Source organism: Mytilus trossulus, chromosome 3, assembly GCF_036588685.1.
Source record: "Mytilus trossulus isolate FHL-02 chromosome 3, PNRI_Mtr1.1.1.hap1, whole genome shotgun sequence".
NCBI classification, from domain to species: Eukaryota; Metazoa; Mollusca; class Bivalvia; order Mytilida; family Mytilidae; genus Mytilus; species Mytilus trossulus.
Genome location: NC_086375.1, coordinates 23,150,328 through 23,168,855, shown reverse-complemented (window position 1 = coordinate 23,168,855; position 18,528 = coordinate 23,150,328). Strand labels below are relative to the sequence as shown.

General features: G+C 32.0%; 1 protein-coding gene across 1 annotated transcript; it reads right to left on the bottom strand.

Moving 5' to 3' along the window:
- Positions 1-5,346: 5,346 nt before the first annotated feature.
- Positions 5,347-15,218, bottom strand: LOC134710631 (uncharacterized). Its single transcript, XM_063571015.1, has 2 exons — positions 15,123-15,218; positions 5,347-8,730 (listed from the first exon to the last, which is right to left on the bottom strand). Exon 2 carries the CDS (start codon positions 8,717-8,719, stop codon positions 6,326-6,328), a length of 2,394 nt encoding a protein of 797 aa, XP_063427085.1. The 5' UTR covers positions 8,720-8,730; positions 15,123-15,218; the 3' UTR covers positions 5,347-6,325.
- Between the last annotated feature and the right edge of the window lie 3,310 nt (positions 15,219-18,528).

Genomic DNA, 18,528 nt, shown 5'->3' with positions numbered 1-18,528 from the left:
GTCTCAGATACTATAATGAGAACAATAGGTCAACATACAGCCTTCAACAATGAACCAAGCCCATACCATAGTCTGATACTTAAAGCCTCAAAGAATAAATGTAAAACAAGAAAACAAACGGTCTAACTTATACAAAATATAAATGAACAAAACACAAATATGTAACACAGCAACTAACATGAACCACGATATTACTCCTTGTTGGACAGTTTTCACTTCCTCAACCTCATTTCATGGACCAGGGAACAAGGTTAAGTTTTCATGGTCATGTCCATATTTCACTTACTATAAGTAATAGGTCTGCTGTATTTTGTGCAAGGAATGATTGGAAGGTGAACATGTCCAACTGACAGGTGTCATCTGACCTCGACTTATTTTCATGGTTCATTGGTCAATGTTTTTTTGAGTTGTGGTTTGCAAGTCTTTTACAATAAACAACAGGGCTACTATATCTGGTGTATAGAACAATTATAAGGTGAACATGTCAGCCTAGCAGGTTTCATCTGACCTTGACCTCACTTTTATTATATAAGTTTGTTGGACATGGAGTTTTTTGTATTTTAGTCCATTTCTCATAATTTATGTTATATTTTATGAATGTAACAACTGTCAGGTGTACATGTCTGATAGGGTTCATATGACCTTGACCTCATGTTCAACACATTTTTGTGGTTTTGTCAGTTTATCAGTTACTATAAGCAATGGGTCCATATTTTATGTATGGAATTACTGTAAGGTGTATATGTTTGTCTGGCGAGATTCATATGACCTTGACCTCATATTTATAGTTCATTGGTCAATGTTTAAGTTTTGTCATTTGATCTTTTTCTCTTGTACAACTGGGAGAGGAACACTATTTTTGGTGCATGGAATTACTGTAACATGATAATGTACATGTATGTCTGTCTGGCATGGTTCAAATGATTATGACTTCATTTTCTTAGAACATTGATAATGTTAAGTTATTGTGATACTTGTTGCTAAATTCTTAGACTTTCAACATGAATTCTTTCAATGATGAATAAAACAGGCAGCATTTATGCACTCTCAATATTTTGATGGTTTGTTCTTATGTTGTGCTGTAACATCACTATCCTAGGTAAGAGGAAAGTTGGGCTGCCACAAACATGTTTAACCATACCACATTCTGTGTTTACTTGTCCTAATAAGATAGGATCATGTAATTCAGTGGTTGTCGTTTGTTTTTGTATATATCTTGTTTCATTCATAAATCAGGTCGAAAATTTTCTCGCCTGAATTGATTACATTTTGTCATTTTGAGGACCGTTATAGCTTGCTATGCTATATGCTTTTTCCTCATTGTTGATAGCCGTACAGTGACATCATATGTGGTTGGTAACTTCCAAGTAATTTGATCTTTGGTATACTGGAGGGCAAAACTTGTCACATCATGGCAATATTCATACCACATCTTCTGATTTTAATATATATGATGCAATTAAGAGCTTATGAACAGTAGAATTTCTTGGAAAATGAAATATCAAGCTACACAATCTCTTTTTCTTTATTATATTATTTAATACATAACTTTCCACACAGGGATATGTCTTGCCTTCTTATGGCAAAGTTGAAACAGAAATTAGGTACAAAAAACAATACAGGTGTTTCTGCTAAAGTGCTGAAAAAATAAGGTTGGTAGGATTATAAATTATTTTACAAACATTTTTTTGCTGGTTACTTCTAGGGAGCCTGCAGTCAGACTTTAACAAAATGGCATAAAAGTGTTAAGGTAGGCAGTTAAAATTAGGATAGGTATGGTTAGCATAAACAAATATATTATTTTTTTTTGCATTATGAAGTTGATTCTTGTAAAGTATTAAATAGTATGTTGAAAACTTGTCTAGTGTTAATAACTTTTTACAAGGACTTATTAAATCTTGATCCAACCATTTTTTGTTGTGGTGTACAATTCAAAATATAACAAAAATGCACATGTTATGGGAAAAAAGTAGCACTTTTAAATGCTTGATTGAAAACATTGATTTAAAAAAAAAACATACTTTAAATTAATATGTCTTTACATGATCAGTAGCTTTTGTTAAGAAATGGAGAAAAAAACCCGGAAATTTTACAAAATGTAACTTCTTACACTTGAACCAAAGCTATTGGATGCAGGTATTGACGTAAAAATTAAAAAATAAAAATTTCACAAAAATTATCAATACATCATTTACATTGTACTTAAACAAAAGCTATAGCCTTTTATTGCAGGCATGACAAAACAAAGGAAAATTTTACAAAATAAGCAAATACAACAAAAATATACAGCATATACTTGACAAAAACCTTTTAGTTGCAGGTATGGCCATGACAATGAAAATTTGAGAATTCAACAAAAGTATACTAAACTTGCTCAACATGCTTCTGAACTGTTTAAAAAACAACAACAACATGCAATCACATATATGGCATGCAGGCCCGTAGCCAGGAATTAACAAAGAGGGGTTCGTTGGACTCACAAACTCGACTTTAACAGTCACATTTCTAACAGAACATTGACTTTAACAGTGCATATTTGTTTTCAAGGGGGGTCCGAACCCCTTGAACCCCCCCCTGGATACGGGTATGTCATGTATAGGTTCGCCTTGCCCTTTCATTTTATATACCAATGGAATTTGTTGAAATGTAAATTAATAATTTTTCAAGTTATATCCCTCAACCTACTGTCACAACTCCACAGATATTTCGATATACATTACAGGAATAGTTAAAGATGGATTCATTTAGTTAATGACAATCATACATGTACATGTTTATAGACTTGAGCAATCTGTAATCATCATTGTGATTTTTACCTTTGAATCACAAACCTAAAAGTTAATACCCTCTTGTTCTTTGCAAGGGTCCAGCTATGTTGTAACTTTTACCTTTCGCCTAGTAGCCTCAAAACCCATAAAAGTCTTTGCTGTTTTACCCATGGGCCAGGAATTATCAAAATATGTTATTTGAAGATATTGTTTTTTAAAAGCACAAAATGTTTTGTTGGAAAACCTAAATAATGACCTCCTAATGGCATTAGTTCATCATCTTATAAGGAAAGTTCAGTTATGTTACAATTCAACTAAAGTTTATGCACTTCTTATAAAAAAAAAAATTCGCATGTTAGAAGATTTTAAATTAACTTTATTAATTGGAATAATTATTCCTTGGCACACATATTCAAATCTACTGACTGTAAGTCACCAATGTCACAAATACATTAACAATCACCAATGTCACCAACACATTAACAATCACCAATGTAACAAACACATTAACAATCACTAATGTTACCAACACATGAACAATCACCAATGTCACAAACACATGAACAATCACCAATGTCACAAACACATTAACAATCACCAAATGTCACTAACACATCAACAATCACCAATGTCACAAACATGTTAACAATCACCAATGTCACAAACACATCAACAATCACCAATGTCACCATTGTATCAACAATCACCAATGTCACAAACATGTCTTCAATCACCAATGTCCCAAACACATCAACAATCACCAATGTAACAAACACATTAACAATCACCAATGTAACAAACACATTAACGATCATCAAATGTCACAAACACATTAACAATCACCAATGTAACAAACACATTAACAATCACAAATGTAACAAACACATTAACAATCATCAATGTCACAAACACATTAACAATCACAAATGTCACAAACACATCAACAATCACCAATGTCACAATCACATTAACAATCACCAATGTCACCAACACATTAACAATTACCAATGTCACAAACACATTATGTTAACATCCCCAATGTCACAAACACATAAACAACCATCAATGTCACACACATGTTAACAATCACCAATGTCACAAACATGTTTATGATCACCAATGTCACAAACACAATAACAATCACCAATGTCGCACACATATTAACAATCACCAATGTCACAAACACATCAACAATCACCAATGAAACAAACACATTAACAATCACCAATGTCACAAACACATCAACAATCACCAATGTAACAAACACATTAACAATCACCAATGTCACAAACACATCAACAATCACCAATGTCACAAACACATCAACAATCACCAATGTAACAAACACATTAACAATCACCAATGTCACCAACACATTAACAATTACCAATGTCACAAACACATTATGTTAACATCCCCAATGTCACAAACACATAAACAACCATCAATGTCACACACATGTTAACAATCACCAATGTCACAAACATGTTTATGATCACCAATGTCACAAACACAATAACAATCACCAATGTCGCACACATATTAACAATCACCAATGTCACAAACACATCAACAATCACCAATGAAACAAACACATTAACAATCACCAATGTCACAAACACATCAACAATCACCAATGTAACAAACACATTAACAATCACCAATGTCACAAACACATCAACAATCACCAATGTCACAAACACATCAACAATCACCAATGTAACAAACACATTAACAATCACCAATGTCACAAACACATTAACAATCACCAATGTAACAAACACATTAACAATCACCAATGTCACAAACATATTAACAATCACCAATGTCACAAACACATTAACAATCACTAATGTCACAAACACATCAACAATCATCAATGTCACAAACACATTAACAATCACTAATGTTACCAACACATGAACAATCACCAATGTCACAAACACATGAACAATCACCAATGTCACAAACACATTAACAATCACCAATGTCACCAACACATCAACAATCACCAATGTCACAAACACATTAACAATCACCAAATGTCACTAACACATTAACAATCCAATGTCTCCAACACATTAACAATCACCAATGTCACAAACATGTTAATAAACAATCAGCAATGTCACAAACACATCAACAATCACCAATGTCACACACACATTAACCATCACCAATGTCACCTTGTAAGAGAGATTTTTAACTTAGTTGCAGTTAACACCTTATGTATCTTCAGTGCCAAATAGCCTGTAATAAATGTGTATTTACACTACATCTACATGTAATGATGTACCTGTTTTTAATATTTGGTCAAAAACAAATGGGTCGTGCTAGTTACTAATATTTTTAAAAAGTAAAGTTATACATGTGTATACATATATATTTCACAAATAAAATGACATTTAAAAGAAAAATTATATACATATCTATTTCACAAATAAAATGACATTTAAAAGAAAAATTAAATACATATATACTTCACAAATAAAATGACATTTAAAATAAAAATTAAATACATATATTTCACAAATAAAATGACATTTAAAAGAAAAATTATATTCAAATATATTTCACAAATAAAATGAAATGTATGGTTCTCATTACATACACATGTGTAGTTTGTTACGACAAAATAAGACAGATCAATTGAAGAAAATGAAAGTAGTTTTTCATGTGGTCATTTCAAATTTTTATGAAAATATGGCAAATTAGACAAGGACAACTGATGGAAATGTCATTCCAAATGAGGGTTTGGATGGCTGTTAAATGATTAAAGAATAATGCTCTTAAAAATGAATATTAGAGAAAAAAGGGGTACATTTTTGGAGGATATTTAATAGAGAAAAATGCGGTTATTTTTTAGAAGATTAGAGAAAAAAGGGGTGAAAATTAAACGTTTACAGAATAACAGACCCCCAACCCCAACCCCACCCACCTATTCAGACCGACCTGAATGGCATCTATAGAGATGTATCATTCTTACATATAAAATAAAATTTCTTACAAAACCTTATACTGCTAGATGATTCCTTAGCTGCATATTAAAGTACTGCAACATTTGTCTCAGAAATACGAAAACTAATTTCATGTCTTCTCAGTTATTTTTTCGTGACAATTAACAATGTACATTTTTTCTTTCTTGCATTCTTTTGCCTTTCTTATTCATTTTTAATTTTTAAGTACCATTACTGACATATATGTGTTTTCTTATATCAACTGAAGCTACAGATATGTTTATAATTTTATCAAAACAAAAGAAACTTATTTCTTTATTCCATATGCTCCAAGGAAAAACAAATGTACCAAAAACATATGGTGTATCAAACATATTACCTTCCTTATACATGTAGAAAGAAAATATGTTTAAGTGCTAAACCTGTTCCTTTTTCTAGATTTCTTATGATGTATATACCCGGTAAAGACACTAAAAATAAAAATAATGTAAAAACCTTCTGTTTGGAAATACTTTCAAAACAAATATGAAACAAATTCAATGGTAATTGTACTTTTTGCATCCCCATGCACTTTCTACGCCTTTTAACTACGTTTCATTACTACAGCCGAAAATTACTTCTAATTTCACATCTAAAACGCTGAGAGAAAAAAAGACCAATATGCCTTCTTGGTCCACTACCTTGCAAGCGATATGCTAATCTCCATAGGTTAACCATCCCAAGGTCATCATGATTAAGATAATCCTTCAGGATGAAGTTTCTTGTACATGTAGTTTTACCATCAACTTTTATCTCATTTGTCCAATCTGGTATATCAGTCAAAGACAATTTAATATTCCAATCTCTTTTAACTGTACTGGTGTTTCCTTCACTAAACATCCCTTCCCAATAATATGTATATGGTTGGATGATGAATTGTTGGTTCTTGTGTCTCTTATTTCTTAAATCCATCAATTCAAAGTCACTACTGTAATCCTTGTAGCCGCAAAATTCACAAATTGGATTTTCTTTTCCATATGTACATTTATCACACTTTGGGCAGTGCCAAGTTCTCCAAGGTTCACAACTCTTGCACACGTCACAGTGCCATGTACAGCTATCTTGTTCTGGTCCAGATCTACAAAAGGAATAAAATATTTCTTTCCATCCATTTAAATCATCCTTTTCAGCTGATAAAAATTCAGCTACAGTCATATCGTCAAAATCATATTTGTCTGGATACATCAAATTCAGGCTCTCCATTTCATGAGCGTAATCTCCTGCGCGTAATTTTTTGGTCAAATGTTGTTCAAGTTCACGAACATTTATACAAACATGGTTTAGGTAATCCTTTAAGCAAACATCATCAAGATCAAGATCATCCAGACCATTGTACACTTTTCCGCTGGGTATCTTTACGGGAATGACTTTCATCGTCTTCTTCAAATCATCACATTTTTTCTTTGATATTATGTTGTGTTTTTTCAAAACATTTAGTATCTTATTCCTACGTGTAAAATCGACCTCAATGTTTCGGTCTTCTGTCTTCTTTTTAGCATTTGAAAAAGAATAGTCTTTCCCAGTTTGATTGTCACTGACATCTTTCATGAGCTCAGACATGGTATTTTTCTTTGGATTCATACAAATCTTTTGATCAAGTCTACATGCCTTTATCTGTGCCAAGATGTCTGACATCTCTGAGAGGTCTCCTCCAAAAGCTAATAAATACTCTCTTGAACAATCAGTAAAGGATTGTCCCTCAAATGGCAAAAATGGCTGTCTTTCTGTCCAATTGTTCCTATCCTTGGTACTGACATGAATGAACCTCTGATAAAACTTGACCGAGGGAACCAGTTTTGAAAATATCAAAACCTCATTTGAACTTTGATTGACAACAAACAATTCTTCCAAATTTTCAAGCGGAATATCCATCCTTAGCTGTCTGCAGCATTCATATTTTTCTACTTCTTTGGCAATTGTTTCACAAACTTCTGGCGAGGAAATTTCTTTAAAAATTTCATCTCTTATTTTATCAGGGTACGATGGTTCATAGTCAAGCATTAAAAAGGACAATGATTTATCAATAGGATTTACTCTTAGCTGAATCTGACCGCACCACAATGGCAAGATGTCTGTTTTACCATCCGACAGCAGATGTAGTATACTGTGAGGAAAACTGTTGTCAAGTATAGTGTTAACAATCTGCTCCTCATTCTGATCACTGAAAGCCTCTTCATCATCAAAATCGTCCATATCGGAATCGTAGTTATCATGATCATTAGTTTCAAAATCTCCATCTTGATCATGGTTATGTTTTCTTATCTTTGGTGATTTTTCTTTCTTACGTTCATTACAGAAGCTAGGTTTCAATTCAGTGGTGGTATCTTTTTCATTTGTGCCAAGTTTTCTTTTCTTTGTTACTTTTATTATTTCTCCACCAGGTACCAGTTTAGTATATAATACAACTGGTGGTTCATCTTTTTCTTTCAGAGGTTCCATTTTAAGTTTTTTTCTTATCTTCTCACATAATTTGTTGGCTTGTTGTTTTGAGAATTCAGATGGGAATTCTGACAAATCTATTGAAGGAAATTCCACTGATCCTTCTTGGCAATTTTTACGAAGCTCTTTCATGTTTTGTACAGCTCTTTTGAAACTGTTCTCTTTTTCATATGGTCTTGGAAGTGAAAAACAAAATGTGTCAAAGATTGGTCCAAATTCACTGCAGGCATTCATGATTTTCTTAACTAATTCATACTTTTCATAAAGTGATCCAGGCAAAAGTTTATAAATTTCAAGGGGTCCTTTTTTTTTGTCGGAATATACACACCCAAATATTGTGTCTAATTTCATCTGATTAGCAGATTTTTCTTCCTCCTTTTCTCTAGATGACAAATTATCCTGTTCCATGCTCTGGTCACTACTGTTATCAAAATCTGTTTCAGAATTTTCAGAATCTTGGATACAATCTTCCACTTCAGATGAATCCATAGAGTTTTCTGAACCTTCACTGTCCATGGTATTCAACTCTGAAATATTCAAAGAATTAATTATTGTCTATTAACAAGTACCTGGAAGGCAGATTGTTCAATTCAATATGGCTACTAGTATATGCCCATTACAAAAAAGATTGTTCAGGTTTGTGAAAATTACTCATAAAGTTTTACTCTTCATTCAACAATTTAGCAGACAGTCACACTTTGGTTGTATAGGGTAGTCTATCTTAAATATTTTTCGAGTGCAGACAGTAAGAGTCATTTCCACTGCTGTACCTAGGACCTTACAGCACATATACATTGAAGGCTATGGTCTTTTCAGAATGTATTTTAATATCAAGAACTAGGACCAAACATTTTTATTATAATGTATATGAACTCAACTGAACCCAACAACACAGATCAAATGAGTAATAAGGGTATTTAAGCAAATACAAACTCATTCAACCTATAAAGAAGTAGGTTATAAACACTTATGACAATATGAGAGGCACACTTGCAGTTCTGCTATGGGGATTTTAAAAAGTTGGCAGGAATATGAATACAGAAAAATAAATTAACCACAGGATTCTAATACAATGTACATTGTATAAATTTTGTTTCAGATGAGAAACAATATTTCTCCACTCAAAAATATATGTTAATCTAATTTTGTGATAATGAAATTTAAAGCAATAATTTTGTGGCAAATGCTGCTGAAACTCCTTGAAACATTGAAACATTTATAATAAGTTGATAGCAGGGATTGAATTATCTCCCTTTGTACATCCATTTGTATATATTCCAAAAATAATGTTAAGACCCTCATGGGTAGTCAAGGTCATTAAAAACTATCTCTTTGAAATAAATGTTTTTACATGCTCTATATATACAATGAAATTATGCTTAAATATCTTAATAACATTTTTATTATTATAGTTTTTTAACATGAAACAATTTCAGAAGGATAACCTTTTGATCAATCTGGATAATGACACATAAGAACATACAATAAATATCTGAATTCTGTCATTTTGTTGTCAAAATACAAGTTTTGTTTCTGTGTGTGGAAAAGGGGGATTCAATTTTTTTTATAAATTCAAAGTGGGGAATTATATTTTTTGCACATGGAAATGAGTAGTTTGCATACTTCAAAATACCAAATGTCAAGAAGAATTAACCAATGATTACAACAGTCAAATAATTCCTGGAATTATATTTTTACCATGATTCATATCATGACAATTAAGTAAGACATAACATGACTTAGCTAGGTGATGTAGGAAGCTGCCATTTTGTGTCATTTTGTCCGATATAAAATGCATACATAAAATTGGTTTTCTCATTTGAATTGTTTTACAGTGTTATTTCCGGAGCTTTTATAGCTGACTACACGGTATGGGCTTTGCTCATTGTTGAAGGACATACAGTGACCTATAGTTGTTAATTTCTGTGTCATTTTGGTCTTTTGTGGAGAGTTGTCTCATTGGCAATCATACCACATCGTCCTTTTTTATATTGGTGCTGCATAACACTAATAAACCAGTTGTTATATTTCATTCAAATTTTGTTATAATCAGCTTAATAGTTCGAGCATGTTGGTAGAAATTAATTATAAATTAAAATTTACAGCGATTTGTGAAATTTTTGAAAAAAAATCTAATCATGGCCACGGCAAGCCGCATCATGAAAGAAAATACTGTAGAGCAATAAATTCTCCAATTATTGATAAAATATTCATCTAATCTGCAAACAAACAGTTGAATTTTGATACAAAAGTCTAAACAGATGATTCTGAGGTGACGAACACTACAAATGTGCCGTTTTGTTTTCATTAAAAGATCCTTTTGGGTCTTACTTAGGAACATGTTTTTCTTAAATAGCCCAAAATAGGAAATTAGAAAAGATTATTTTATATTTGCAATATTTCCATGAAATGACATGGTTAACTGTTTTGCATGTTTAAATTTTGGCATATTAATGTTTAATCATTTGTTAATAGAGGGTGGATTACATTTTAAATTTTTGTTTACAGGGGGTGGATCAAATAAAAATAGTGAAATATTATATGCTTGATTTCAAAATGACCGTAAGAACTAATATAAATGAAACTTGCTTGTTCAGCCATTTTTATTTAATGTCAAAAATACGCATCACTAGAATAGTTGTTATACCCATATCGTCTGCCTGTCTGACATCGGATCTTCAAGACATGTGACTATCATGGTTTTTTTTGTCATTTTTATTACAAACCAGCCAGTTAAAGTTATCATGGTTCTTAATATTCATTTAAATTTCAATATTTTATTGACAATTCTTTTTATTCATCCTTGATAAATGAAGATGAAAACAGTCTTAACTTTTAATATTTAACCATAAATTTTGAAAAATGCATTTTATCTAAAAAAATAAATAATGTATTTTGTACAAACAAAGTGCTAATCTGAAATTAATCAAAATCTAACAATTTCAGCACATGAAACACCAACCTAAAACTATTGACTAGTAATTTTAAGTACTGAAAAGTTTTAAATAACTTTTTTTATGATTCAAGCAATCACCGTACCAGAACCACGACTTAAGAAAATACTAATTTCCAGATTTTAGTCATCACCTAGCCGTGTACTGATTTTTATTTCATATAAAAACATATGACACCGGTTTTTTTTTTACATACAAAAATCACACAAAGCAGGAACATGTATATTGACGGGACTTGACACTAACTAATTGTAGTCGATTTTATCGTCGGGTCATAGGTAATAAAGATTCGATACGGAAACAGACATGTGTAAAATACATTTTCGCTATTATCCTGATAATTTCTGATAATATCAATAAAATGTCATTCAAACTAATTTTATAGTGATGCAAGAGTATAAATCTTGTATTCTGTCACTTAAAATTGTTAAAGTTGCATTCATTTCATCAAAGAATGATACAGAATGTAAACAGGATTATATGGATAATAAAAAAATGGCGGCAATTGCCACGATGATTCTCAAATTTCCAAACAATAATAAATCAATTTACATCAAATAAATCAAACTTATTTTGGTAATTTTATATTTATAATTTTTTTATAAACGACATACTTAAAGACTTGGAAAATATCAATGCAGATCCAGTTGTAGTTGGTGATGTTTCATTAAATGCACTTTTGTATGCAGATGATATTGTATTATTATCTGATAGCAAAGAGGGTTTGCAAAATTGTATCAATACATTAAGTAATTATTGTTCTTCTTGGAAATTGCAAGTCAATACAGAGAAATCAAAAGTAATGGTTTTTAATTCAAACGGAAAGTCTTTTCTGAACGAATTTTATTATAATGGCAAATCCTTAGAGACAGTTAATACTTATTGTTACTTGGGTATAAATATTAGATATAATGGCAGTTTTAATGTCGCCATCACTTCGCTTATGGAAAAAGCTAGGAAAGCGTATTTTAAAATAAAGAAAACAATAGGATTAGATAACCCTTGTAAACTTCTGGAAAACCTTTTTGATTCCTTAGTAGCCCCTATTCTCCTTTATTGTAGTGAAATCTGGGGGATTATTTCGACATTTAAAGACAGTGATGCCTACGAAAAGTTGCATATAAAATTTATTAAAGAAATCTTAGGAGTACACTGTAAGGCCTCAAATGATGCATGTCGTTCCGAACTTGCAAGACTGCCATTGAAAAATAGGATAATGTTATCTAGCATTAAATTCTGGGATCATTTAATCACTTCAGAAGGAAGTTTAGTTCACCAAATATATAATGCTACAAAAAAAAGCAACCCATGGGTTAAAAAGTTAAATATTATTATTCAAAACTTAGGTTTATCTTATTTGTCAAATGATAACCTTACTATTAAACCCCTGTTTGGTTTCATAAAACAAAGACTAACTGATCAGGGTTTTCAGGAACAACATGCAAATATTTCAGCATCTCCTAAATTAATATTTTTCCAGAGTGTCTACAAAATTAATGAACGGGCAGGTTATGTTGATGCTTTAAAAAATAGATCAGATCGATCATCATTATGTAAATTAAGAGTTCGTGCTCATAACCTTGCCATTGAAAGAGGAAGATATTTAAAAATGCCCAGAGATCAAAGAATTTGTGAAATCTGTAAAAGTGGCGAAATTGAAAATGAACAGCACATGTTGCTACACTGTAGCGGTTACTCCAGTATTAGAGAGTCTTTTGTATTAAAAATGTTTAATATTACAGGAAAAAGTGTAACCACATTGTGTGATAAAAATATAATAAATCTCATACTTAATAATACATCCTATAAGGCACTAAAATTATCTTCCTCTTTCGTAACAAATTGTTTTAATGCAAGAAGTAATCTATTGTAATAGATTTTCATTATACCTTTAATCGTTTATTCACATATATATATAATTGTTTGTATTTTACTACCATGTATAGCAAATTGTTTATCCATTCGGTCATTACCATTTATTGTAAATGCGTTTGTGCCAATAAAATATTGTCTATTGTCTATTATGACAAAATATATTTACTTTATGATAAAACTTGTATTTATTTATGATTAGAGTTATGTGGTTAATTTGTTGAGCAGTTCTGATATTTTTTCAGTCAGACCTACCAAAATCTATAAATCTCAGAAGTCTTGGGGAGTACGAGATTTCATCAATTTTATACCGAAAAGCCTATCAGATTCATCTCCCCTTAAATATACTGTTCCCAGCACAAAGTAATAGAAAACAGTAAAAAATTGCAGTAAGCCTTGACAAAAAAAAAGTAGATACTGTACCTAAAATCAATCTACAGGACATGCTTTTAAATTTGAGTAAACTCCTGAATAAAAACTCAACAGTGAAAACAGTAAGCAGTAAAAATTGTTATTTGTACGAAAACACATCACACAATGATATATATGTAAATGAAATCACAATCATAGCGTATATCCTCTTTATCTTTTACTTGATTGCCAGATTGGTGTGCTTGAATTGAGACTTGTAACACCGACCATAACATATTAAATGTATTTGAGACGGTAGCTGACTGAGCACAGGCACTCATCTCAGAAAAAAAATCCTATATACATTTTTATAACACAAGGGTCTGTACTCTAAATTTATCTTTGCTCCTACTTTTGTTGAGATTTACGAAATAACAAGTTTTAGGGTGGTTGACAGCCGAGAAATCGACATATAACGGAATTAAGTCACCGCCTGACATTTTTCTATATTGCGAGTTAAGTACCTGTGTTATATAAACAGGCGCATAGCTCCCTATACGCTAACACACAGTTGCATGCACATCGATTCGGAATGCAAAAAAAAAAATGGCAAAATCAAAATTTATAAATTGAATGTTAAAGGAAACACCTATGTTGTCACTTTTTGAATAGATAACATGTCATTAAATAACGGCATATGGTTTCAAAATAAAAGTTTTATTGGAGATGATGGCAAAATCGGACAGTAACTTGTATCTTTTACAAGATATATATGAATTTGTAATACTCAGTCAAGACATTTAGTTTTGGAGCACATTTTACAGTGCACGGTTCATCAGTTTGGAATGAAATGAACCAATCGACATTAGATTTATCAGAACCCTTCGATAACATTGAAAATATGCCGGGGCAATGTGGTCCCCAGACTACCAGAGCCAAGCACCCTGCAAACACGCCAAAACAGTATTGGAAAGTCTCATTATAATTTTTTGCGTTCATAAACCATATGATAAGGGAACTGGAGAGTGGAGTCGCCTCTAGTACCAGTATTAGAAAGTCGCTTCTTTGTGCTGTATCTGCTTCATCGTGTTTTAGGAAATATAACAGACGAACAAATCTCATTATTGTCTGAGACATACGAAACTGACCTGGCATGTAATTTTGTCTAATTTAATTAGTCACTCCATGCCGAATATGTAAGCTGGTTTATAACATCTTGCGAGTGCTACCATCATATGACCATTGAGAACTATCAGTGTAATTGGTATGTTGAAAACAAAAGTACGATAAAAAAATGAACAACGACATGCAGTTACTGCATATTCATCTGTATTTCAGTGTGAATATTGACAACGTAATAGAGAAGTTTGTTTCTGCCTAGACCCAAAGCACATATTTTTGACGATTTTGAGTAAATTCTGTATCACAAATGTGTGTTGTTTATGTATTACTCTATTCAGAAAATTTATTATTATAATACTAAATAGTTTTACAATCATAATTTTTTATAAGTCCTGACAAGGATTTGTATAGTCTCACTATACAAATCCTTGGTTGCTTGCACATTATTTCTTTCTAGATACGCCCCTGATAAAGGTATATAGGGGGGAATTCTGAGACGAGTGCCTGTGCAGCTGAGGCTGAGAAAAGGACTAGTCTACTGACTTTTTCAACTTTGTTGACAATAATGGCAATAGTTATGAAGTTCGTGAGCTTGTAGGGTAACACAATTGTTAACTTACTTTATGGTAAAAATCAATCTTCACATTCTTCCGAGAATTCTGAATTGAAGAATTAACGAGGGAAAGTTTCCCGCCATCTGTCATTTAACTCTAAATATAAAACAGTATCGGATATAATCAAGCATAAAATCCGGTTTTTATACATATATTTGATGTAACTTTTAATACTTATATTAAAGTACTACAGCAGTCCAAGCAGTCGGACAGTGTAGTATTCAGGTGATGAAGAAGAGTTGACGCATCCATTTGATAGAAAAAATGTGGTGTTTCGTTTTGTATGCGTTTGTCAAAGCCATGAAAACTTGGATGATACATGTTTGCCCCATTATCCTAAGTTTATTTTTCCTAGTCTGAAAATCAAATGATTTACATACTCTTGTTGTGTGATTTTTATCAAGACAAGTATGATTGATAATTTATCGCCACTGCAACTCTTGTAGACTTCTTTTCAAAAAAGGAAAAAAAATAAACTGGCTGATAACTATCCTGATCTATCCTCTGAGACTAAGTATATTCAGTGTTATAATAGTCTCAGATATCCTTAATTATCAGATTGGCAGGAATGAAGACCGTGAAGATTATACATTTTTACCTTAAAGGGGCACTAGCTGTCAAATTCATGGTCACCAATTTGACTCAAATTCTCATATTTGATTAATAACAATGTAAAACATTTATCCAATATATCAAACGTTTAAAATAAACAGTTTACAGAGCATGGGGTAGATGATATGTAGGTTCGTTTCGTGTGTATTTAAATCCAGACGCCATCTAATTAACTATCGATTTGACCTCAGATGACCATATAAGCGATGTAAACACAAATAAAGATATGAATAGGTTAAACCAGCACGTGCAATTGGATTTTTACAGGTCTGTTTGATTTGAATTTATAGATTAAAAATATAAGTTACTCGTTGTTTTTAACCGTATAAGAAATAATTTATGTGGATCGAATTAGTAATCAAATGATTTACTGTAGTTTCACTTTCATTGTTGACATTTTTTTTCTTTAAATAACCAGTTCACGTACAATGCATGCGTTGTCAGTCTCTAGCTAGGGGGTTAAGTTAAGTTCATATGAATACCGGTTAGAATGATGATGACGTTTTCACTTGCAAGTGAATCAGTCAAAAATTATGTATAATCGCTTATTTCAACAAAATTAAAGCAAATTGATTGCTAAAAGCAAATTATTATTTCATTATTCCAATTTAATTAATGATTAATCTAAAAAAATATATACTTAATTTTTTTATATATATCGTAGCTAGTGCTCCTTTATTAAATTGACAAAATCTATGTACGTTTCAATAGTGTATCGTCTGATTGAGAATTTCACATTACAAAAAAACTTAACTTGACTATGTTTTCAAGTAGCCTCACTGAACCATGAAAATGGTGTCAAGGGACATGTGACTGACGGAAACTTGGTAACATGATGAGGCATTTTTATACAAAGACGAAAGTGTATACTGAAGTGTTTGCAGGAACACAGAGAATAGTGTTTGCAGATGTTTGTCGCTAGCTGCAAAATTATGGCAAAAATGGCAGCCTTTTGCTGCAGGCTTGCGGCAAGTTTGCAGAAACATAAATGTTTGCTGTAAGATTTCAAAAAAGTTTAACATGATAAAGAATGTTTGCCGCAAGATTGCAGACAATTCTATATGTTTGCAAGAACATTGCAAGAATTATACAATATTGACCTGGCATGCCTAGTTGGCACTTCCTGGAAGAAAACAATTTGAAATTTGAGTTTAGAAAATGCATTTCACAAACTAGTATAAGAGATCAAGGAGGCATTTTGGTTCAGTATAGGATATTCAGTATTTCCTTAAATCTCATAAGTTTACAAGAACTCTTTCAATGACTGTTTGTATACAGGCAGGAATTGACTTTTTAAAAATGTTGCTGTGTAACTTGAAAGAAATAAATTGTTCAACTTACTGCAAGTTTGCCGTAGTTTTGCATCAAACAATTCCCGCAATCTTGCATCAAACAATTGCAGCAAGCTTGCGGCAAATCTAATTTGCATAATGATGTTTGCAGCCAGCTTGCCGCAACCTTCGTTTGCATGGTAATCTTGTGGCAAACATTTGCCGCATGGCTTATTTTTCGGTAAGGGGTATGATTGTCAATCAGACAAACTATCCACCAGAGTCCAATCATTAGCGTGAATTTAAGCAATTCTATGTAGCATCAAAGACATATATTAATCTGGCCCAGTACAGACTTCCACAATATGCAACACCCCTCAATAGCTGTTGTAACCCTTAACATTTCGACACATCAAAATGTATTGGGCATTAGCAAACTGGGTTTGATAAAGATATTGCCACTTATGGCTTTAATTACTGTCCAGAAACACAAAATGTTTTACGTCTATACAACCATGTTATGTAACAAGCAGAGTTCGACTTTTTACAAATCTTGCTGGCAGGGTTCATTTGAACTTAACCCAATTTTGTAGGATCATTGATAATGGATAATGTTAAGTTTATGTGATATTTGTAGTAATACCTTCGTCATGTTCATTTTCAATTTTTCAGTATAAATTCAATAATGATAAGTAAAATAGGCGAGACATTTCAGCCTGTATAGTCTTGACAGCAGAACTGGATGTGAACTAACTAGACATCATTGAGATGGATGACGTGTGGTAAAAAAATGTAGTTGTCTCTTGATGTTGTCAACTGAGACCGGAGTTTTTGGCCTTGACCTTGACCTAGGAAAGTGTACAATATACATTATGACACATTCTCTGGTGCTGTTTGATATACATGTCAAGTATAAACTTTATGAAATTAAAATGGTTCTCAAGATATAGAGCTTACACGATCTTTACCAAAGGATATATTGTTATCAACTGAAACCAAAGTTTTTGACATTGACCTTTGACCTAGTAAGTTGTACATACATTATGACACATCATCTGGTGTTTGTTAATATACATGTCAAGTATTAAATTTAAAATCATAATGGTACTCAAGATATAGAGCGGACACTATTTTTACCTTAAGACATGGAGTTGTCAACAGAAACCAGTTTTTAACCTTAACCTTTGATCTAGGAAGTTGTGCATATATTTTGATATACTCTCTGGTGTTGCTTAATGTACATGACAACTATAATCTTTGAATGCATAACGGGTTTCAAGATATAGAGCGTGTAAGTTCTTTACCAAAGGACGTAGGTTTGTCAACTGAAACCAATTTTGTTTTACCTTGACCTTTGACCTAGGAAGTTGTACATACTGTATGACTATCTGGTGTTGGTTAATATACATGTCAAGTATAAACGTTAAAATCATACTGGTTCATGACTATACGACTTTGGGTTGTCAACAGAAACCAGTTTTGACCTTGAACTTTGACCTTGGAAGTTGTACATACAAATTGACGCACCT

Coding starts and splice junctions, on each gene's coding strand:
- LOC134710631 (XM_063571015.1), bottom strand. CDS start 8,719: ATGGACAGTGAAGGTTCAGAAAACTCTATGGATTCATCTGAAGTGGAA.